Source organism: Ylistrum balloti, unplaced genomic scaffold, assembly GCF_031769215.1.
Source record: "Ylistrum balloti isolate Yb309-2 unplaced genomic scaffold, AGI_CSIRO_Ybal_v1 Utg370612, whole genome shotgun sequence".
Classification (NCBI taxonomy): Eukaryota; Metazoa; Mollusca; class Bivalvia; order Pectinida; family Pectinidae; genus Ylistrum; species Ylistrum balloti.
In genome coordinates, this window is record NW_026782376.1 from 663466 (window position 1) to 688061 (window position 24596).

Here is a 24596-nt window from a genome sequence, read left to right on the forward strand (position 1 = left end):
TACTTAATTGATCTCATTATATTATCAACATATTTATCTCAATCCAGAAAATATTCCTTCCTAATCCTTGCAATAGTAAATTATTTCAATTACTCTACCTATCTGTGAACTTTATTTGTCCTAAAGGAACATTATTATTGTTATAGACACTTTTTGAAATATGTCCTCATTTTCAACGATAACCGATATCACAGTTTACCGACTCGAGATGTCCAATTACGCAATGACACATATTAATTATTGCTTTTAGATTAGAAAACATAACTTCACAATACATAATATAGGAAGCTAATATTTCAAATAACCGATAAGATAGATATATGGATACAAAACAATTTCTTGTCTGTATTTCGATCACGGTAAGGTAAGAGATAAACACGTTATGGTATCATCAACACCCAAAGTAAACCGGAACTGACATTAGATCTAATCATATGTGTTAAATACATGCGGAACGAAGCTTTACTTTGGCTTGAGGCAATTGAAGCGTTGATGATAATAAGAACTAGAATATTAACAGGAAACAGGTTCTCATTGTTTCCCACAGGCTTCCGTGTTCAAGGTGGCTAGTTGTATTTCCTCCGTTTCTTAAGGACATCTACCGTATATCAAATACACAATCTTTTTTTCTAGATAACTTTAATTTAACCCTATTACCCATGTACTGCAACGCTCCCACCTGGTTAAATCAGCAGAGTTATAAACATCCAATGAATGGAGAAGTTTTGAGTAAAACCGTTGTAAGAGAAAAATCCTTTTCCCCTGACTTAAAATTAAACTCTTTTTTTTCAAAATCATAAAGTTTCAAAGTGATACGACTTCTACCACCGCAACTCAACCTAAGATATAATTTATTGAAACTACGCCATTGGCGTTTGGCTTATGATGACAGGAAAACCTTATTGACGATTGATAAAAGCATTCACCTTAGACAGAGGGCATAGAAACTTAATCACTACTCCACTGTATAGGGACCATATTCAGGTAGAGAGCCCCACCACTGTACAACTGTATACAGACCTTGTTAAGGTAGAGAGCCCCAGCACTGTAGTACTGTATACAGACCTTGTTAAGGTAGAGAGTCCCACCACTGTACAACTGTATACAAACCTTGTTAAGGTAGAGAGCCCCACCACTGTACAACTGTATACAGACCTTGTTAAGGTAGATAGTCCCACCACTGTACTACTGTATACAAACCTTGTTAAGGTAGATAGTCCCACCACTGTACAATTGTACACAGACCATGTTAAGGTAGAGAGCCCCACCACTGTAGTACTGTATACAAACATTTTAAAGGTAGAGAGTCTCACCACTGTACTACTGTGTACAGACCTTTTTAAGGTAGAGAGCCCCACCAGTGTGCTACTGTATACAGACCTTGTTAAGGTAGAGAGTCCCACCACTGTACAACTGTATACAAACCTTGTTAAGGTAGAGAGTCCTACCACTGTACAACTGTATACAAACCTTGTTAGGGTAGAGAGCCCCACCACTGTACAACTGTATACAGACCTTGTTAAGGTAGAGAGCCCCACCACTGTACTACTGTATACAAACCTTGTTAAGGTAGAGAGTCCCACCACTGTACAATTGTACACAGACCTTGTTAAGGTAGAGAGCCCCACCACTGTACTACTGTATACAGACCTTGTTAAGGTAGAGAGCCCCGCCACTATGCTACTGTATACAGACCTTGTTAAGGTAGAGAGTCCCACCACTGTACTACTGTATACAGACCATGTTAAGGTAGAGAGCCCCACCACTGTACTACTGTATACAGACCTTGTTAAGGTAGAGAGCCCCACCACTGTACAACTGTATACAGACCTTGTTAAGGTAGAGAGCCCCACCACTGTACTACTGTATACAAACCTTGTTAAGGTAGAGAGTCCCACCACTGTACAATTGTACACAGACCTTGTTAAGGTAGAGAGCCCCACCACTGTACTACTGTATACAAACCTTGTTAAGGTAGAGACCCCACCACTGTACTACTGTATACAGACCTTGTTAAGGTAAAGAGCCCCACCACTGTACTACTGTATACAGACCTTGTTAAGGTAGAGAGCCCCGCCACTATGCTACTGTATACAGACCTTGTTAAGGTAGAGAGTCCCACCACTGTACTACTGTATACAGACCATGTTAAGGTAGAGAGCCCCACCACTGTACTACTGTATACAGACCTTGTTAAGGTAGAGAGCCCCGCCACTATGCTACTGTATACAGACCTTGTTAAGGTAGAGAGCCCCACCACTGTACTACTGTATACAGACCTTGTTAAGGTAGAGAGCCCCACCACTGTACTACTGTATACAGACCTTGTTAAGGTAGAGAGTCCCACCACTGTACTACTGTATACAGACCTTGTTAAGGTAGAGAGCCCCACCACTGTACTACTGTATACAGACCTTGTTAAGGTAGAGAGTCCCACCACTGTACTACTGTATACAGACCTTGTTAAGGTAGAGAGTCCCACCACTGTACTACTGTATACAGACCTTGTTTAGGTAGAGAGCCCCACCACTGTACTACTGTATACAGACCTTGTTAAGGTAGAGAGTCCCACCACTGTACTACTGTATACAGACCTTGTTAAGGTAGAGAGTCCCACCCCACCACTGTACCACTGTACTACTGTATACAGACCTTGTTAAGGTAGAGAGTCCCACCACTGTACTACTGTATACAGACCTTGTTAAGGTAGAGAGTCCCACCACTGTACTACTGTATACAGACCTTGTTAAGGTAGAGAGCCCCACCACTGTACTACTGTATACAGACCTTGTTAAGGTAGAGAGTCCCACCACTGTACTACTGTATACAGACCTTGTTAAGGTAGAGAGTCCCACCACTGTACTACTGTATACAGACCTTGTTAAGGTAGAGAGTCCCACCACTGTACTACTGTATACAGACCTTGTTAAGGTAGAGAGCCCCGCCACTATGCTACTGTATACAGACCTTGTTAAGGTAGAGAGTCCCACCACTGTACTACTGTATACAGACCATGTTAAGGTAGAGAGCCCCACCACTGGAAAACTGTATACAGACCTTGTTTAGGTAGAGAGTCCCACCACTGTACTACTGTATACAGACCTTGTTAAGGTAGAGAGTCCCACCACTGTACTACTGTACACAGACCTTGTTAAGGTAGAGAGTCCCACCACTGTACTACTGTATACAGACCTTGTTAAGGTAGACTGTCCCACCACTGTACTACTGTATACAGACCTTGTTAAGGTAGAGAGTCCCACCACTGTGGTAGTAGTGTCATATTCGGGCATTCTTCACGTTTTTGTTGATTATATACTCACATGATATGAGAATGATTTATTGTGAACTTGCATATCTATTTTTGTTTTACTATAACGAACACATATTGCAAAAGATATTATGACTTTTAAGTCTTTTTTAGAAAAAAAATATTTGAGCAATATAAGAAGAGATTATCACACATTTGAATAGCAGATTGTCACATTCCTTTAATAAAGTTCATATTGCTATGGTACGTATGAAAAATGTCGTTTATATATCAAGGTAGGGCACTTATAGGTAAAATCCTAATTACTTTACCGACAGCGTGATTGAATGGGTATGAGCTACTTATATATACTAATTTATCCTAGTTATTTCTCAATTTTCATTTTGGAATAAAAATGATTAAGCAACATAGATAAAGAAAATCTGATTGGAGGAAATGATCGAACAAATAGCATTGAACACTTTGAGGTAGTCCCCAGCTGTGAAAAAGGTTATTATACCGGAGTGTTGCACCTTGAGAATGTTTTATATACAAATATATATAATATCTTTAACATAATCTATTATTGCACGCGAAATGTACATTAGGTTTTATTTACAATTTACCCATCGTTTTTCTTTAATAATGAAAACTGTACATTTGTAACCAGAAAAGGAAACATTTTTTGGAATAAATCATATTATAATTCACGCCTAAATTATTTTTACACAACGTCAGCTGGAAGGTATTATACTTATTTAATTGTTCGGATGTTCTTATTCAACTAGACTGTACTAATAAGTATCGCTGCTATTTTCAAATTATTTTATTTTTGGGTTTTCTCCCTCATTAAGTTTCAGATAAACGTCGACCTGAATATCTACCAAAGCACTTCACAGAAAAACAATTTATGGAACCTTTGTGGTAGTGATCCGTTTAACTTAGCCTCGTTATATCACTTAATTAAGCAACAATATAGCATAACACTGAAAGACTAAGGTCATCACTTATGTGCACGAAAAGAGACATAAAAGAAATGTTTGAAACAAGTGGCAAGTATTCCAGATTAGTCAAAGTCAACAGCTGCGCGTTAATACTGTTCAAGAAGACAAAAGTTTTGTAGTTTTAAGCCCTTCCAATGGTACCTTCATGGGTGAAAATAATTAACTGTCCCTCTGCCATTCCTTCCATATATGCATTCTTCAAACTGGGATGGTTGAATGTATAGTGTTTCGTGTTCACTATTTACAGAGTTAATGCCCTTTGTTATTTCGTGACAACATTTTGAGGTTATATATGTTGGGTTAGTAATTGTTTGCGATATATCGCCTCGAAATATTTACTTCTTTCTATTTATTAACTACATGGCTTTATTCATTTTTGAAACACTATACCTTACAAGTTATATGAAAACAGCATCGGGATTTTAAACTTTAAAGTTTCATAGGATTTGTAGATATTCATCAATAGGTTGACCAATTACAACTGATCTTACTTCATCTTAATATAAGTTTGATAAAAAAACATAATTTCATTAGAATACGAAGTAGCATATCTCGTCATTCATAAACAACATCATAATTACCAGATAAATATATTTTGACATAAACAAAGTTTTGACCAAACATAAACCAGTGTGGTCACTTATTGCCCCGGAAGACCTATTGGCCAAATTGTATGTATTTATTATGTTCATATTTTACTCTCGCTTTATCGATAGTCATTTATTTGCAATTTTGATTCAGCTTTACAGATACAAATGTTAGCAATCTTTTGACTTGGGCAAAGGGTGAAATCAATACTTCTTTTAGTGCACTTTTGTCAGGTATATACAGGAGTAAAGGTTCACAATTATTACATATGAGTGCAGATCGAAAAAACATACACAAGTGAATAGCACTTTTTAATACAAATTGAGGATTAGATACAATAGTAATGTATTCAACTGCAACAAATAGCCTGGTCATCCTTTTATAAATCAACAGTGATGATAAAAAAAATACATTCTGAAACCTGTGGCGATTGAGAAAATCAATATTAATCGGAAATCAAAGAAAATGATAAGGATTTCAATGATTAAAGAATGCGAGAACCAACATTGTTTCAAATCTGGAAAAAGAAAATGATAAGGACAATGATTAAAGAATGCGGAACCAATTGTTTTCTGGGTGAAAGCAAACAATAATACCATGTATAGACAAAGAGTTCACTTGTGCATTGCCGATATGCAGATTTTGTTTATCATTCGGATAACAGCTAAATGTTGTTCAGAGATTTCAAGGTTATTTGTAATCAGTTAACGTGTAAGAAAAGAAGCATTACGTACTGCTGACAACGTCATCAGTTTTAATCAAATTCCAACAGAAACGATTTATCAGAAAATGTGATTTGATTCCTTAAGGTTATCATTATCTTTATGGGCAAAGGGTGTTGGCATTAATGCCACACAAGTCGAAATCGTCTTATATCAGTTTATGAATGTTAGGTTATTAAATGTATAAAATGTTCCCCATGTTATTCACAAGTTTTGATTTATCGATTTCCGCTCTAAATGATACTAATATGAATAAATATAAAGATGGCATGCAAATACAAACATGTTTACAAGATTGTAACCAAAATATAAAGTAGAATTAAATGAGGGGAAAAAATATAAAAGACGGAAAGATTTGCAAAGATGTATTTGAAATAGTACTATAAAGTTTTATATATATAAATATAGGTAAACCATGTGTTCTAGAACGGTAAGCGTCTTCTCTATCGACGACATAAGCCATATAAGTAAGATCCTTTTAAATGGACTGATTACATTATAAAAGAAACATATGAAATAGTATATAATTTGATAAAGATAACATTGTGAGCTTAGATATTTATTCGATATTTCCACAATGTTTCTTTCTTTCATTGTCTTTAATATTTGGCTACTTTTAACTGTTCCTGTGTTCTTTGACATTTGTATTTTTTTATATTCTGCCTACATTATAAACCGGCACCAAATTCGGAGAAAACCTAGACTTTCATATCGCACCGCATATGTCATCGTATGAGGCGCATAATGTGTCACCCACTGCAGAGTCGAGCTGCAGCAGTGTCTTCTGTTTCACAGACATACAAGAACAATTTGGTTTACTGCCCCTTCCTTCTAATCATGTGTTAGATATAGCTTTGCTTTGCTATATATTGTATGTTTGTTACTAGAATTGATCAATATCTCCACAAACACCAACCTTTTACTGTATACAGTCTAATTTGACAAAGATAAAAGGTTTATTTTATGTGTGTAATGCTTCTGTGGTTTTTCATATTGAAAAGTTCATAGGAACAAAAACTTAATATCAAGTATTCTCTAAAATACTGATTTTATCGTATCCCGCCATTTCCATTTCCTTCCGTGAATATGTAACTTAACATTAAGTGTTTTTATTCAGTGAGTGAAATAAAGAAATGTTGAAATCGTTTAACACTTTTTCCGTGATGCTGTAAAAATGCAGTTGTATGTTTTAGCTTTTTTCCCTTATCTGATTAATCACCTAAGACGATACCAAAATGCCCATGCATGAATAGCAGGTAAGGAAAACATCATGTTTTTTTATAAACATTTAAATGATATAATTTGTCCTGATTCTGAGGATCGTGGGCCGTTCTGGTTTTCAATACCTGCACCTTTTCGCAATACCCATTTTAGAGTTCCATACAAATTCAAGAACGTTTTATCAAACCCCACTTCGTATGACGAAATATTAAACCTATAAACTAAATTCAATTCTGAATTCGATTTATATGATGCTACATTACGATGGTTATATAAGTAACCTCATTTTCTCTAAAAAAAAAAAAAACTAGGTTTTTTTCCATTTGCAACACAGTTTAGTAAGGGGTTGAATGAAACTTGATATTGCGTTATGTTAACATATCAAACGATACAGAAGCATATGAGGATGTCTTTGGTATGAAATAAAATCAAAAACAAAAAATCTTCTGAACAGACCCATATAAAAATACAGGCATGTTTTCAGTGAAGAACATCCTGCAATCACGTTTCTGTATCTCTATGTTGAACAATGCACTACATCATCTCAATATGTGTGATGTTTCTTGTAAAAGTTTAGTAGCAGGAAATGGAAATAGAGGTAATACATTTTTATCGGCTGTTTGTTCGTTCAAAGGATTGTATTTGTTTGTATCAGTACTATCATAACATGTTACTTGCGTCAGGATTGACTGAAATGACGGGAAAACATACTTAGCATAAGTATGTTTCATATCAAAATCACCTTTTTCAAAATTGTTATAATTGATTGGCATGAAATCGTGTGAATATCTCATTGCTAAACAAGTACTTTGTTCTACATGTAGATGAAGAGTAATCAGAATACACGTATTAGATGTTCTTCATACTTAGTTGACGCCTCCTAGTTTCACATTTATGCCCTTAGCACCACTAACGAGTCCTAGAAGGACGTTAGCACCACTAACGAGTCCTAGAAGGACGAAACATCTGAAGGATACAGATTATTTCATTGTCTGGCTCTACTGTATGTAATACTAAATCATATAAAAAAAAACTGCTGTTCATTTGTTTGCCTTTTGAAAATCTTCGAGACTGCAGGTGGTAGACACTGTTGTTGGACTTTTTGCCTGCGAGGTTTGCCATAACCTGTATGCCACGTTCATTTGAATGATGCCGCGGTTCAGAATATACACATGTACTTAACATTCTTCTTAACTTATCAGGTATACTGAATCCGAAAAAATACTAAATTCTGAAGCTTGTGTATCTCCCCGTCTTAAGTTTGACATTTCTTTCTATCACTTTGGATTTTCCTCTGTCGCTTCCTGGGTTCCAGGCTTATGTCCTTAGCATCACTGAGAAGTCCTAGAAGGACGAAACAGCTGTATAATGCAGTTAAGTTCATTGTTTGGCTCCACTGTATCTTATCTGAATTTGATTAAAAGGTGTTATTCACTTGGGTGTCATTTGTACAATCCTTCATATAGAAATTTGAAATTAGAGGATTCGGATTAATCAAGTCAATTGGTGTTATATTCTTTGATGTGGTTAAATAGATCACTGGTTCGTTGACAGGCTTGTACTTGAATCAGTAACATCAAAATATGTTACTTGCGTCAAGACTTTTTTTAACTCACATATACTTTACGTACCAGTAGGTCCATTTCCACATGCTTTTACGGGAATGTTAATGTACATACTTCTAATACCGTGCAATTGAATTCAGGTAAGTGAATCCTGCTACCGTTTATCATTGTTTCAACTCATTTGAACTTTAAGGTTCAAGTGCTCATTTGAGGTAATCGGAACTGCTGATGGTTTCCGCCCCTCCACATTGATAATGTTCCACTTGTCATTAAGTTCGTAAGTTGGAGAATGTGTAGTTTTTAAGGTATTTCAGAGGTTTATAAAAAATATTCAAAATTATTTTTTGAATGCTCGTCATCCAAATTAGGCCTGGCACCAATTCGTTTGTGTTTAGGCATTAGTCTTTATTTATCAGAGTACCTGATAACATTCAGGACCCGAGCATCACTGACGAGCCCTAGGAAAAAGGAAACAAATTAATTGTTTAGGACTCGTCTGTGATGCTCATGGTCCAAATTTTGAAATTTATGAGGCTACCCAGGAGTCAAAATTGATCGAAAGATATTTCGAAATCTAAATGAGGTGCACTAGCCCCATAATTCAATAAATTTGGCAATTTTCATATATCTGACAATTTCTGAAGAACGTCAAATAGAGATGTATATTCTATATCTATCACTAAAACGTTAATATATATTGTTTTTTTTAAAGAATCGGTAATTAAATTTAAAACATAATAATAGCAATAAGTCACAGATGAAAGGTATAGATTCAGAATTTAGTATTATACAAGAACAATACTAAAACTTAACGTGGGTAGTATACAAATAAAACCAGAACAGGCATCAAAACGGAATCAAATAAAAAATAAACCAATAAATATTTTGGCAGTGGGATGCATATTATATCGTATTAGCAGCGTTTTGGTAAGATTAGATACAGATGATACATAAACAGCCGTTAGTTCTAAACAAAATTTCCGATATATAGATTAGAATATTTCCGTCTTCGTAGTGCGAGACCTCCCGTTCGTATCACTAATATACCTAATTGCCCAATTTTCCCGATTGCTTCCCGCTGGGAATGAATCCCGTGGATCAAGAAATCATGTGACCTTACAGAAGATACGGACACGTGGAATTGCTATTCATACTTATCATGTTCCGTCGACGTGTATATTTCCTTGGTAGTGAAATTGGCGATAAACCACTGTTGATAACTGGATAAAGACTCGCGTTATCAGGGAGATCGCTTTCCGCACGTTACTTATATCATCACCAGTCTTGGCGTTTGGTGATGGTTTCAAACTTTCGTGTAGAGAGAATAGTATGTCCTCCTACCCCCTCCGCATTAAGTAACAGGTGTCCCTAAGGTCAGTCGGTGTCTTAACCGTTATATAACAGTTGGAATATGTTACTATGGAATTTCAACTAAAATTTATCGTTTAAATTCACAAGCCATTTATTTTATATGCATAGAGTCTTCACTGAGAGCAGATAAACATATCACGTCTGGCAGATATTTAAACCAATGTTTTTTTATTTCTCACATTTTAAATTATGACAGACATCAGACATACTTGTACCATGTTGATAGTTTCTTTCGACAAACGATACCTATCATAATACTTATAACCAACCTGATAAAATACAAAACCTCCCCAAAACATTGTTTTAACATCTGTTTAACTGATGAATAGCATTAAAAGTTATTTACTGGCTAAATAATCTTATTCATTTATTGATGGTTGTGTTCAATGGCCTTAAGGATGCTTGATATTTTGGTACCCCGATTCTCACTTTGTGAACATGAGATTACTTACCTACCTAGATTTAGATTGCGGACGTCGCTGATGAACTAGAAAACACTTCTCCTGCACGAGTACATTGTCACATTCTTTTCATGGGTTTCTGTTGGAAAAGTTTTCATATTTCGCATTCGCTTTTATCGATTTTCAGCTTGGCGGTATCGCTTAGATTTCGATCATTATCTGTTAATTTCGAAATACAAGGATTAAGAATTTGCAATACCCATTGTGTTGCACCTTAAACCGCAAAATATATAGGGAAGAATATTTCATATCAAATTCATTAAGCTTATCAATGATTATACAAGACCTCCATTGATATCTCATCAGAAGAGTTATTTTAGGTATCTTCAGAAAAACGTTATTCTTTGGTGGAAGAAAGCGTTATATGAAAGTTCACGGAGTAGGGAATATCCGTTGTACATTCAATACCTACAACGCACCTATATCACAAAAACCACATTAACTGCACTGGTGATTACTGACTCGTTTTTCTCGTAGTTTCCATTCGCTGTTTTCCATGAAATTGTATGTTGTCTACAAATTGTATATAGTTACTCTCCTGTAACTATGAGGTTGGCTAGGAAGTTCACACCTACTTTGACCACAACGTACACTTACCCGATAAACACGGAATGAAACTGGTCATTTCCCTGGATGTTCCCATAGATTTCGTGAGTTAGTTTTATCCGATCCATTTCAACTGTTTGACTTTCACGTATTTTTTGTAAATATGATAAAAGAAAATGCATTTAAAAAAGTATATGAAATGGTATAGAGAAGGTGTAATCTTAGGTTCATATTTTCATCATATTATGCTTCTAATTAGTCGTTTACAACGTCATCATATATTGCATACACGGAAAATGATGATGTTTACAGCATTTTCAAATATATATATGTGTGTAAGAAGGGAACGCAATCTGTAATTGGGAAGTTTTTAATGACTTGACGAGACAGATAAGAACGTGTCTTCATTTATGTAGCATTGTTTATGTAGCATTGTTTATATTATCGCGTAACGAAACAGGCAAACTAGTATACACATAAATACAGGAAATAAAAACATGCTAATTAAGCATTGATTTAAAACATGACACCAAAACGAGTCAGAGGAAAGTCATATGTCGAAATAAAGAAAGACGATGCTAATATTTTCATCCTTCCGCAAAAAATATATCCTAAACAGGAAAAAAGAAACGTTTTCAAGATTAAAGGAGGTTGACAGCAGTTTTAATGTTTTTCCTGTCTTTTTTTAATTAAGATATGCCAATGACTAAGATTTAATAGACAAGTAGATTGATGTTGTTTACAAGGTTTCCGCCGAGAGGTAGGTATATGTAGTCATTCTCTAGCCCCCTCAAACACCAATATATCATATACTTATAGCACGGAAGCCGCCGTCGAAGTATGTCTTGGATGGGAATGCTGTAAAATGTCTCCACTCATTAACTGTAGGCTTCTGTGATGTATGCTAACTGTGACACCCGTGATAGCTAGGCCGAGATTATAATCATGGTATAATGTACTAGCTCCATACAGACAAGTAATGTAAACTACATCAGGTACAATACAGGCAACAAAGTAGTAGTATTTATTTCTTGTTTCCCGCCAAGTGGCATATTATTATTACATTTCTTTTTCTCCAAATGATTAACGAATGCTTAATGCCTGTGACTGTATCATGGGCCTTTATGACACGATATAAGTTAATATCGCGTTCTAACATGACGTTACGTTTTCGTATATGTATGTAGGCTGCTGACTACGTTGGATGAGTCAAAATGTTAATGTGATATTTGCTTTTGCACATTCACGGTTATATATATTAATGTTATTTATCCACTTTCCCTTTCTTATGTATACGCACTCTTTAATTAATCGTAAGGAGTTGAACGTCCTAGCTAGCAACCCTTCTAATTAAATCTTTGAGTAGAAGTTGATGGAAATCTTAATCAAACACACGTAAACAAATAACACTAGCAACAAAGATGGCTTGAAGACGTGTTTAAGAGTCACACAATTAATTGATTAAAAGACATTTCCTTATACATAAGTTTTCTCAGCTCAGGTAAGATAAAATACTATTTAAGAACTGCGTTTTCTTCTTAACATTCGTATCACAATAATGTTATTGTTCATGTGTCTTACGATATTTTATGATTTGACCGTATGACAGCATACAAAAGCCAACTTATACGATTATAAGAAATGTTGTTTATCAGTGTGTCGGTAATTTATTCTGAAATCCTTAATGATAAAGACTTTCATTTGGTAAAAAACAAACAAACATTGGTGCATTACAGCTAGAAGTGTCAGTATGCTTAGTTATTCTAGAATATCCAAACTTAACGCTTGTCAACAAAATATGTTTATATGGCTACAAACATCCTAAATTATATTTCAGTCAAAATATCTCCCTTTGTCCCACTCTGTTATTCGTTCACTGTTTTAGTTTTATCAAGTTTAAGCTGTAACAGCGATTTTGTTTAGAAGCATTTTTTTCTTATTTTCTCATTAAAAAACATAATTGAATATCAATAAAAATAGATTGAACAACTTCGACACGTGTTAGTGTGTAAACATTCAGCAGTTTAGATATTTTAATAAAACATCAACAGTAATGACAGACAATTTCATACAGTAATGTCAGACCTAAAACACTCTCTAGTACTTGCTGAACGATACTTACGCTCCCACAAAATATTTTCTTTGAATAGTTCACATCTGTCAGTAAAATAACAATCATTGTCCTGATTTATCAACAGAAACGAGGTTTTTGGTATATTCTTTTCGTTTCGATGTAAATGCTTCCTCTTGATCATAGCTCAGTTACCTTTGAAAAATATCAAAGGGTTTGTGGTAACACAATTTCGTGGTTTTTGCTCTACCATCTTATTCGCACTGCTTGCTTGTTTAGATTGCCACTAAGCTTCATGCAACTTAAACAAGCAATAATCTACACTCAAAAAATACTTCAGAGGAAAATAAACATGTTCATATTCATTTATTGTTCAATGAATGTACAAAAAACACAAGTAAACATCACTTTTTAGTATAGCCAGATAATGAATTGAACTGCATCATATTGCTGGGACTCGTCAGTGCTTGCTGTTAGAGGTCTAAACTTGATTGAGCAGAACAAAAATTGGCCAGATTTAGTCTTTTATGTTATTTTGAGTTCAATTTGAACGTGTGAGCCTTTCTCACATCTTATAATTTTCATGTTAAAGAGGTAGGAAAGTGGATTCGAAATAGGCAATTCCTTACGTTTTGTTCATTGTTGTGTCTATAAGCAAAATCAATTAGTGACGCTGAAGGTAATTTACATTCCAAATAAAACACACTTGTTTGAATAACGACGCCCACTTATCCGTCTCTTTATGACAATGTCTTGATACCGCAATCGTTATGCAGTTTTCATTTCAAGTAGTATTTTTTTTTTTTTTTTTTTGCGTTGACGTGGAAAAATACATGTTCTTGTCAGTGCGGAATTAACGTCTTCCGGATCGCTTGGTATGTAATGTTATTGGGCAATAAATGTCCGATGCCATGCTGAATTTGCAATTTACCAAGTCACGTTAAAAGTATCCTGCTTGAAAGGTCCCCATTGTAAAGAAAAATGCCCGTCGCATTCTTGCCAGAAAATATGCTTAACATGTTTTCTTTATTTAAACTTTGTTCTTTCTTTAAATAACTTATCTGTGTTTGATGTTCCATAAGGATTTTCCTTGGTACTGTTCCACTGGTGTAACGTCAAACAAGAGCTAGAAGTATTATAAACAATTCGTGTGGATAGTCTGCTCTCTGCTGTTAGTTATAGAACAGAAAAGGGTGATACTGTTGTATTGCATCCGTGTAGTATAGACGCTATGATATACAGCCTCAAACTTGTGTAGCGAAAAACGTTTAAACGATGTGACTGATATTTGACGAAAGACGGCTTTCAGTAATCCTGTCGGCGCCTCATCAACCCTTCAAATAACCGTTTTATATAAACAAATAGATATAAATGTATAATTAATGAACACGTGGAGTTCTTGTACGCCTTGGAAGTACGAGAAACTGCTAGCATACCACCGTCCCAGAAAAGTACATTCTGTGTAACACGTTCGACACCAAACACAGCCCATCGAGAATCGATTTCACTCTTCTAACGCTATGATAGCGCTTCTTTAAAGAATTAGTATTTAGAACAGACTTTTCATATCTTTTGAAAATAATGCCTTTCAGATATTCATAAAGTATTCTACTATGTACTTAACACAAAATGGTTTTATTCCATTTTGCTATTTTAATATAAGAATTGATATATTGATGTATCGATCAGCATTCTTATATAGTGTACAAATAGGTTTTAGCACATAATCCGTTTCGTTTTTTTTATTTATTTATCTATCTATTTACTTACTAATTTTAAAATCTTAATGCGTGTGCCATCTGGAGAAAACCTTGATGGGACGCCTGATTATAAGTGTCTTTCTCTCGGCATAGTTTGTAATATTGGTTATTTTCGGTTAACATGTATATTGTGTTTATGATACAAAAATGTATATGTCAATATGTCTCTAGCGCTACCTTTAGTGTCGATACAATGAACTTTCATGCATTCATTTATAGCCAAATACTATGTTTTGTGTTCGGTGGATAATAAATCCAGAAAGCTTTCATTAAATATCGTTAACGTTTCACTTTATTCGACGCGGCTAAACCTGTTTCAAAACGTCTTGAGGTCCCGTTGTCTTATCTGTTTCCTTTGTTATATGGTATAACAAAAGACAGTGGATCAGGTCATGTTGGATTCCACCTGTAGTGCATACAATGTTGTTTATAATTGTTGTTTCTTGTTGTTGTTGTTGTTGTTGTTGTTCATTTTGTTTTGTGCTATTTGTTCATCTGTTGTCAACTATAACCTTGCCCAAACTATTGTACCATAAGAAGTTGGGCTTTGATATTTGGATTGTATGTTTCTTGTGATAAGAACTTTCTGGTGATACCAAAATTGTTGACCATGTGACCTTGACCGTGACCTTTGACCTATATTTAAAAAAATCGTTGGCCTTAACTATTGTATCATAAGAGGTATGGCTTTCATATTTGGCATGTGTGTTCCTTGTGACAAAACCTTTCTGCCGGTACCAAACTTGCTGACCATGTATCCTTGACCATGACCTTTGACCTACATTGGTAATGAAGTTAAAAATAAAACCATTAACACAATGAAGACAAACTGTTGTAGTGGACATGTGGGCATTTAAGAAATTTCTGTCGAACTTGCTAACTTGAAAAGCGTCAATAAGAATCGAACTTGGAACTAATAAGCTCCGACAGAATAAGTAAAAAGCGTCAAGGATTTCTGTGAAATCCAAACCGCAAATGAGCTTAAAACTACCAAACTAAAACCAATATAAGCGATAATTATGAAAAACTGAATTATGGAATTTTCTTGATTCTTTCTCTCATAAAGATGAGACATACATGATTAGTAATCTTATTCCGTTATAATTGAAACATGCCGTGGATTCTGAAATGATCGATGGCAGAGGAAGATAGTTTGACACGAAGAGCGATGTGATCATTATGTAACACTGTGCATAGTAATAAAGATTCTGCTGTTCCTGAGGCGAACGATTAACATAAACATCTCCCACCCTTGGAGAAAGCCGTACATATATCAGTAAAATTACCTATATCGTTAAAAGATACAAACAAATTCCCTCATTCTGGGAAAGAAACATCCACCGGGCAAGTCTGCAATTTGCTTCATAGACACATTAAACTACATAAAGATAATTTTGCCACCTGTTTGCTGAACGCTTGAAATAAGCTTCCTCTGATAGATCTAAAACAATATCAACATTGCGTAAGAATGCCGTGTGTTATTGATACTGGGCGTACAGCACGAGCTAAATCCAAACAAAAACTATCTATCTAGTAGGTGTCGACTTCACGTATGCCTCAGCAGGTTACAGGTTTTGTAAACACTAGCATGTGGGTCTCGGAATCTAACAAATTACCACTTTGACATAATGTTAAACACACCAGAGAACTTTTTTCAGTAAAGTCTTAAACTGTCTTCCAAATACCTTCAAACACAATTTAGACCCAGAATTCCTTGATAACTTCCGGTGTTGGTTTATTAAAGCCATCTTGACGTTCTTCATTTAAACAGATATGGGTGGTTTACGTAAAGGGGGACCACTCTGGCGCTACCTTTCTTCTTATTCTCTTTGATTTCATACACTTCGAACGATAAATATCAAGCACGTTCTTTCTTTGGTTGTGGACTTGTAATAATAAGAGCTTGTCTTCAAACAACTGTGTTCGCGGTCAAGATAGCATGACCTGCAAAAGTACGGATATTAGGTGCTGCTGTTTATAAATAATCCTTACTCTGTTGATAGCATCCCATAATAATTCGCTCCATATGTGATGCTTCTTTGAAAATGACACCTTTTGTATCAAAAAGGACTGATCTTTTTATATATTTATCGTTCGTTCCTTCAGAGCTTACTCAGTTTCATGTGCTATAAACATTAGAAAATAAACACTGGTGTTCTTTGTGTAAATTCACATTCGATTACTTAATTGGTCTATCAATAATGACTTCAACACACCAAAGGCTTTTTGAGGGAAAAAATGAAAATCACCCCTAAAGATCAGTAGTGAATTGTTTGTATGAAAACCCTACGTGATCGACGGGGGAAACCAATCTTACCGAGATAATCTAACACTCCTAAAAACGTCTCTAATTGTTTTCGACACTGCACAGCAATATAGTTTCTAAAATATGGCAACGAATATAGATTCATGTCACTTGTTGATTTGGAAAGTAACCGAACAGACCCGCTAGAGCATATAACAAAATTGTTCAAATTAATGACTTACATAAGAAAATTTAATCACCGTCCACCGTTCAAAAGTTATTATTGTGAAAACTTAACCGACATTATTCCAACAATGACTCTCGGTAATCTCGTTCAGGAGGCATCTGACCATGGTAACTTTGAGGTTTGTAGTGTTTGTGAACTGGTCAGTGCTGGACAGTGTTAACAGTCATTCAGCTGACCGAACACAAAGGCTAGAGTACGTACGTACGATAAACAAATAACGCGCGTGCGTAATGACCAACGAGTGATTTGTTTAACTCATGTGAAGGCTGGTCATCGTCTCTAGAATTTGATATTTACAGAGAATTTTTGATCCCATAAATCTATATGTTTTACACTTCCAGAGACTAAGCATTGCAGGTCTAACCTTTGGCACTGTTAACAATCTAATACACATATAGTTTTATATTTTTTCTTTTACTTTAAAAAATTTAAATTTATCTACAAAACTGCGTTTTTGTTTTGAGAGACTTATACAGAGTAAAAACAAAACCAGAAACATTATGAAGAACCTCAAATCAAACATGACAAATATTTTCTTTTTTTCATTTCAAAACAGTTGTAACCATTGATTTTTTGTATTATTAACTGTAGATGATAATTTGCCTATATATTCACAGATCATTTTATATAAATGAACATCTTAGATCAATTTGTTTACCCAGTCAAAATTGATGTTTTTGGCAGATGGTTCACATGCTGTGTTAATCTATTACTGTACACTACAAACTAATACAGGGACCATTAACTGTCGGGGAACCTCTTTAAACATAGGTCTACACACATATAGACTCTACCGAAACTGGTTCTCAAGCGCCTATGCCATTGCGTTCATCTAACTCTTAACAGAAGTTCAATAAATTCTTGTTTCACATAAAAAGGAACAAAGAATTCCTATCGTTCTTTCTCGCCCATCAACGCGAGATTTCATAACATCCTTATGGATTTATAACGCCGCCATTCTACGAAAACATGTACACCCATTAATTGTCAACGTCTATTATGATGAAAACTGGCTATCGTCGCCTCGCCCGACTTGGAGAATTTGAGACACGTTAATGTTTTCAGTAAAGGTCAAATTACGTCAGAATTGATTGACAGGCACTTTAGACTGTAGACTTCACCAAAACAAAAACGGGAAGGGCTATATATTTACCTTGTACATGTATACTTTCTATCAATCTTAAACCGATTTGATCAATGTCTTATTCTGAGCGATTGAAATGCGATCTCAGGTAATTCTATTTCAGTGTTCATTACGTTGTGGGCGTTACGTCAACATTCCGTTTAAATCAGTTCCGGAAATACCATATAATGTACATGTAACAGACAACAAAATAATACCAGAACGGATTTTCCGTTCATGGCGGAAATGCCCGAAGATGATGTAATAACTTCATAGATTTTTCAGGGTACCGTTCCACGATAGTTTTCAACTGAAAGAAATTCTTTTAGTTAGTTAAGTTTATGCAGTCTCACAGTTGAGGGGAATATCTGAGAAATCAGTCATGCTATTTTATAGAATATGGTGAGACTTTTTAATCTGTATGGATATATTCCATTGATACTAATTTCGTCTAAACATATAAGATTATTGATTTGAGTCTTTATGCAGCATGTTCTACACCATGGACATCATTCAGCTATATATCATGATATTAGCACCCCGCATTTCAAACTCTCAATAGAAATATCATCCTTTATTCCTAACTGGAAAGTTTATGTGTGGTGTAGAAGACGTCCTAATATACACCAATTCCTTTAAATTTGGATGACAATTTCCCATTTCTGATAAGTTTTGGTCCAAATATCGCGTTGAGGAACGATTACGTAAAACCGGGTGTAAACCGATTGAACCAATTTCAATTTTTTCTTCCTGTTATTTTTCCAGCGGTGGTGGGGCACTACCCCGTGTGTCCCCGGGGGTGTACCAGTTGCTCACGGTTTAACGGGTGTGTCACCTGTCGACCACGCCTGTTTTTGTTCCTGGAGAGAAGAGGTATGAGACAAAGAGGCGTGTGTACCCACAGTTGTCCACCAGATTATTACGGGGTCCGACGTCAGGAGTACAGCGTCTGCTATCGTAAGTAACCAGTGAGAATAAAGACACTGAAGATGTTTACATCAATTATACTTGAAATAGGGCTGCAACCATTATATATACAGTAAATATCATAATAAACACCCACTGATCATGGGATGGGGGAGATTGTGATATGATCCTGTGCTCTGTTGTGTCAATACTCTCTTCTACGGGGAGAAAGTCACAAAAAAAATATTTAAAATAGACGCGGCAGAATTTTAACATAAAAAACAGACAAGAGAAATATGAATGTTATGTCGATGTAATTGTCTTAATCTGCGCTGGAAGTCAAACGTCAGGCTAAACCATAAATGTAAATAGAAAATTGCACAATAAATCCATTTTCCTAGGTTAATTCAAACTCAAAGTGCTGTCCAAGGATAAATTTTCCAAACCTAAATGTCGACATATTACTTATGTCTCTTTACTAAAATCAATACACTCGTATTTTTACATTATCTACTTGTGACTGCTAAAAAATACATCAGTTTTCTGTGTATTTCCTTCCGAAATCCACAAATCTACAGATCACACGTACAATGCACAACAATGTGAATACAAACGAATTAGATTTTAGCTCTCTTAACATATTAGAAAATAATACATCGTGTATGTTGATAAGTACAACGTACTAACACATTATCTATTAATAACCAATCGATGGAGCTAACTCAGAGAGAACTATGGAATTCTTTGGGGCTTTTTTTTATTTCCTCTGAAATGGAAAACAAAATACTGTATGATAGAATTAATTCAAAATATGTCTTTGAAAATCTTGATGATTCTTCTTTCTTTCTTTTCTTTCTTTAATCGGGCGATGGGAGAGATGCCTCGTCATGAGTAGTTATTGCCCTTTGATCACGATTAATGACACGTGTCGCAAGTAATGGCGCGTGTCGGAAATAAACACGCGGACACGTGTAGCGTCCAGCCTTGAGTGATTTAGCCGACTGGTATCTATAAACAGTTTAGTCTAAAACAAAGCGCAAACACCCTTATTCAAAATTGCTAGAACATGGAATTATGGTATACAAAATAAGAGAATTTTATCGGAAACTGGAAGTTAAAGATCAAACCGCTATAGTATTTAGAAAAAAAAATCGACAGAAAGTTTTTATTCTTGATGTGGTCACTATGGTAAATTAAACTTTAACATAAGGAAATACATTTGGTGATTACAAATTATAAACGTTCCCTTACGTACACATTTGATTTTACGTCGATGTCTTAGAACGAACCTAGCTGTATATCTTTCCAATCGGTAATTTTTCATTTTTCATTAATACTAAGACAACGATGTGTAATTGATTTTAAAAGGGAAAAATGAAAAATATTATATATATCTATATATATATAAACGAAAAAAAATACATATATATATATATATGGGTTTGTTTTGCTGTTTATTTGGTTTTTTGCTGTTTTTTGTTTTGTTTTTGTTTTTTGTATTTTTTTGTTTTTTTATCAAGCAAAAGCCTGATGGATTAATTACATATAATAGCGTATCATTCATAAACTGTCATACTATTCCATAGCTATCAACAAGTGATCGTTTCGGATTTTATCAACAATAAGTCAATTATATTTTGTTCGTAGTAATAGAGGTGAAATTGACTATATTTTTACGACCGTCGTATATTTTCCGGAATATGATAGCAATCGTGTGCCTTCCGGTTTCAATTTTATACTAACGCCTGTAAACTGTCTAGTCGTGATATACTCATTACGGAGTGAAGTCACTTTACGAGGATGAATACACTTCATTTGAAATTCCCACACTGATTTAGCACCAGATATTCGATTTAACAAGATAGTCTTGTTATCGTCAGCGATATCTTAAATGCGAAGGAATAAAGAGGCGCTCGTATAATGATTTAATCTCTATGTTACGTTGAGAGTGCGAGTGATTCAGAATTGTCCAATAATCTCTGACAAAATATCAACAGAAAACCAATTCACAGGCCATATGTAAAACGCTTCCCGATTACCGAAGACATAACACTATCATATCATTTGTTTATGTTAACGGCTATCTTAAAACACACGCCATCTTTTTACTCTACTCTCTCAATGTTCACTAATACTGACTCACTCACATCGTAATTTTAAAAAGAATTTTCGACTAAACATATAAAGTCCTTATTAATAGAATTAAAAGAAAACGCCTACAAACATTGTACATTACTCTTCTAACTGCATTTTAAATGTATCAGAATTGAAATTCAGTTTCTATAGAAAATATTATTAATCTATTTTTCTGCTACCTTATCCCACCTTTACTCATATATTACGTCTATAACAATACTGTAGGTCGTTTATGAACGTTTTCAATATCTCGTTTTAGTCGATGACGTTAAATTACTGAAACTTTAAAATGTCTCTATCTAAGCTGTTTTCTAGTATGTAAACTAAGATTAGTGTAGTATCTGTGTGCTTGAATGAAGGATTCAAGTTGGCTCCAGAAGTGAGTATATCGCAGCTTGCGAAACCTGGTTTTACTTTTCGGATAATTTTCAAAAGATATCACTTAAGTCTCCATTTTTGCAGTGTAATACAAGCAAGCAGTAGAGTATTTCACAAAGGCTCATTGTAACTTAATGATGAAACTCACAAAATTTAGTAAATATTGTATCCTTTCTGTTTTTGGATAAGAAGAAAAAATAAATATTAAACAGCTAAAATCCTTATTGCATTATCAAACAACAATCAAAGTCTAGGAATCTCTCCTTGCAGGATGCTCTAAGATGGCTATTTAAATTGAACATTGAATCCTCCATATATTGTAAATATTTGAGTTTTATCAATGACGACAACATATTAAATAGTGTATTACTCACAGGTGATATAATGTCTCTGAGAAATGTCGGCCACGGGCCCTGATCTAAGAGTATCATCATTCTGTAAAATGGTCTGATCTATCGTAACTGTGCACTTGTGTGACCGAGAATACCGGACAAAATAGAGAAGCTTTTCCATTTATCACTGATATTTGCCTATCACTTCAAAAGTGTCTTCATCATGAAGTTCACAATAGAAGAAAAAACTCGAACGCGCCGCGCGGATGAATACATCCCTGCCCCAGCTCCTCCTTGCTCACAAAGGACGACTCGAACACAATATATTCCCCATGTATGACAATCTGAACTATGACTTCTTCGGCTTTGAGTATGAACCTGCCACCCACAACGACCTTAGTGTACCGTTCACGGCAGAAGTAATTAATAAATATCAAAGAATCTGTCTGAATTCGTCATACAAAATCCCATAATAGACACCATTTTACTTTTAAATATTTTTTTTGTGATTTTGTTTAGTCAGTGTAGGGTTAAAAACGAAGTGCAGTTTTATATGCATGAATGTATTAATGCATTTTGTGTGTGAAAATCATTGGGATATTATAATTCATTGAATCGGTGAAGAAAATTCCCAACAAAGGAACACGAATGTTAAAGATGGCGTCTACTTCTAATTTATGACTGTTACTTTTTAAAATAATTAAAATAATTAAAAAAAAAAATAGAAAACAGATAAGTGAAAAAAAAGTGTTTTGTGAAAAGCTATATTATTTTTCTCTTAATTGTCATTTTAATTTAAAGCAGAGACTGACAATAAAATTAGATTGCTATAGGAGAGATAAGACTTATAGTTGTGAGGGAATACATGTAGGTGGAAGCTGAGATTAGTTCGTTTTATAAAGTTTCACGCTGAGATAGATGAAAGAAAAACCAGCATCTAGTAAGACCTTCTAATCTAATCGGCTAACAACGTCATCGTCATTCTTAAATTAGGACCTAAAACAAGAGAAATATGAATTAATGTTTTCTAAATCATTTTTTTTTCTTTTTGCAAATATACCTCTTCCAAGACTGATGACGTTGAGAAACGTACTTACGTGGGGATATGCAAATATGTTAGTGAGATCTGTTAAACACATAATACTTAAATACAAACATAAATAGATAAATGAATAAATAAATAAAGGGAAGTTGCTTCCTCCAGTTTTAACGAACAGCTCTTGGCCGTCCTTACATCACTACGCTGCAGATAGGGCGTAAGAATGGTGCTTGCTGCCCTTATTATATGATTGCATGAGGCGACTCACTTCACTATCTTGCAATCCATATACTCTTTCACTCATACAACGCTTTTATTACAAATGGATGTCTTGACGACGCTGCCACACGCTTGGACTTGGAGTTGAGTGTTCACAAAATGATTTTTTAAAGACTAGTTTCATAAACTTAGACAGGAAACAAAAAACGTTTAAGACTAGTTTCATAAACTCAGACAGGAAGCAAAAACTATAATTGAAAGATCTTATGAGAAAAAAAGAGGAAATATTTTCTTTGGTTTTGTCCCATATGTCCTTAAGAGTATATTTTCACATGTTTTTTCCTTTGAAAAATGATGTTACGGAGACGTGTTTTTCTGATGCACACGAAAAAAAATAACAAGATCGGGAGATCAGTCATGTTCATTTGTTAACAAGAAACACTGACTTAATATGTTAATATGCCGGTGTCCATGAATTTCAGACCCTGCAGATATGCGTTCCTATATAACATTTTAATGTTTTGGTATTGATAGTGTTTGATCTTCTCTAACAGATTGTCAGATTCCGAATTGTGAGACGTGCTTCAACCAGAACTACTGTACCCAATGTCGGCCTCCATATATATCCTACAGGGGGCGCTGTATCGAACGATGTCCAGACGGACTACATTATGCAAATTATTCCAAAGACTGTCGCATGATAGGTAAAGTATATCGGTTTGCCATCAACATATTAACAGTTGAAAGAAAACCATCAGTATTGGCAGCGAATCCATCGCATTAGGTGTTTTTTGGTCTATTAACACCCAAACTGTCTTGCTACATTTCCACCTTTTTTCGCTACTCATAGATTAGTCTCGGTTTCATGGTAATTTAGAATTGTAGAGAAAAAAAAGAAGAAAGTCACTTCCTCGACTAATGGGTACTTCAGTTTCTAGATCTATGCTATGTGCGTTGCCATAATTCAATAATTTCATTTTCTGTTGCGACAACTTGTTTTACAATTGTAGAAGAGTAAGGGTTGAAAGATTTCTTATGATGCGATAATTTTGCCTTTGTTTGGGCATGCTTACAGTCGACTGTATGGTGGGACCATGGGACCCGTGGGGACCGTGCACGCGGAATGGTCAAACGTGTGGATACACATACGGAATAGCCACACGGACACGACAGATTCTGGAGCATCCGTCTCCAAACGGAATAAGTTGTCCGGCTCTGGCAGAGAATACTTGCTGTCGCATGACGATGCGACATTGCGCAGGTGAGGAGAGGTTTCAAGCAATTGGGATCGGGTTTTTTAAAGCTACTGTCTCTAAAAAAATAATTATGCATCTGGATTTCAGCAAAATAGGTTCTTATTTGGTTCCGTGCATTGTCATTATCTTGCTATATATATGCATGCGCTGCCGAACGAT

General features: G+C 35.1%; 1 protein-coding gene across 1 annotated transcript in view; it reads left to right on the forward strand.

Annotated features, from left to right (window-relative positions):
* The window catches only part of LOC132556989 (R-spondin-2-like), a 42909-nt gene that overhangs the window by 14218 nt on the left and 4095 nt on the right, over positions 1 to 24596 (forward strand). The window contains exons 2-4 of the mRNA XM_060221453.1: positions 18937 to 19128; positions 23736 to 23885; positions 24257 to 24442. Of these exons, the coding sequence (XP_060077436.1) occupies positions 18937 to 19128; positions 23736 to 23885; positions 24257 to 24442 (528 nt within the window). The remainder of the gene's footprint in view (positions 1 to 18936; positions 19129 to 23735; positions 23886 to 24256; positions 24443 to 24596) is intronic.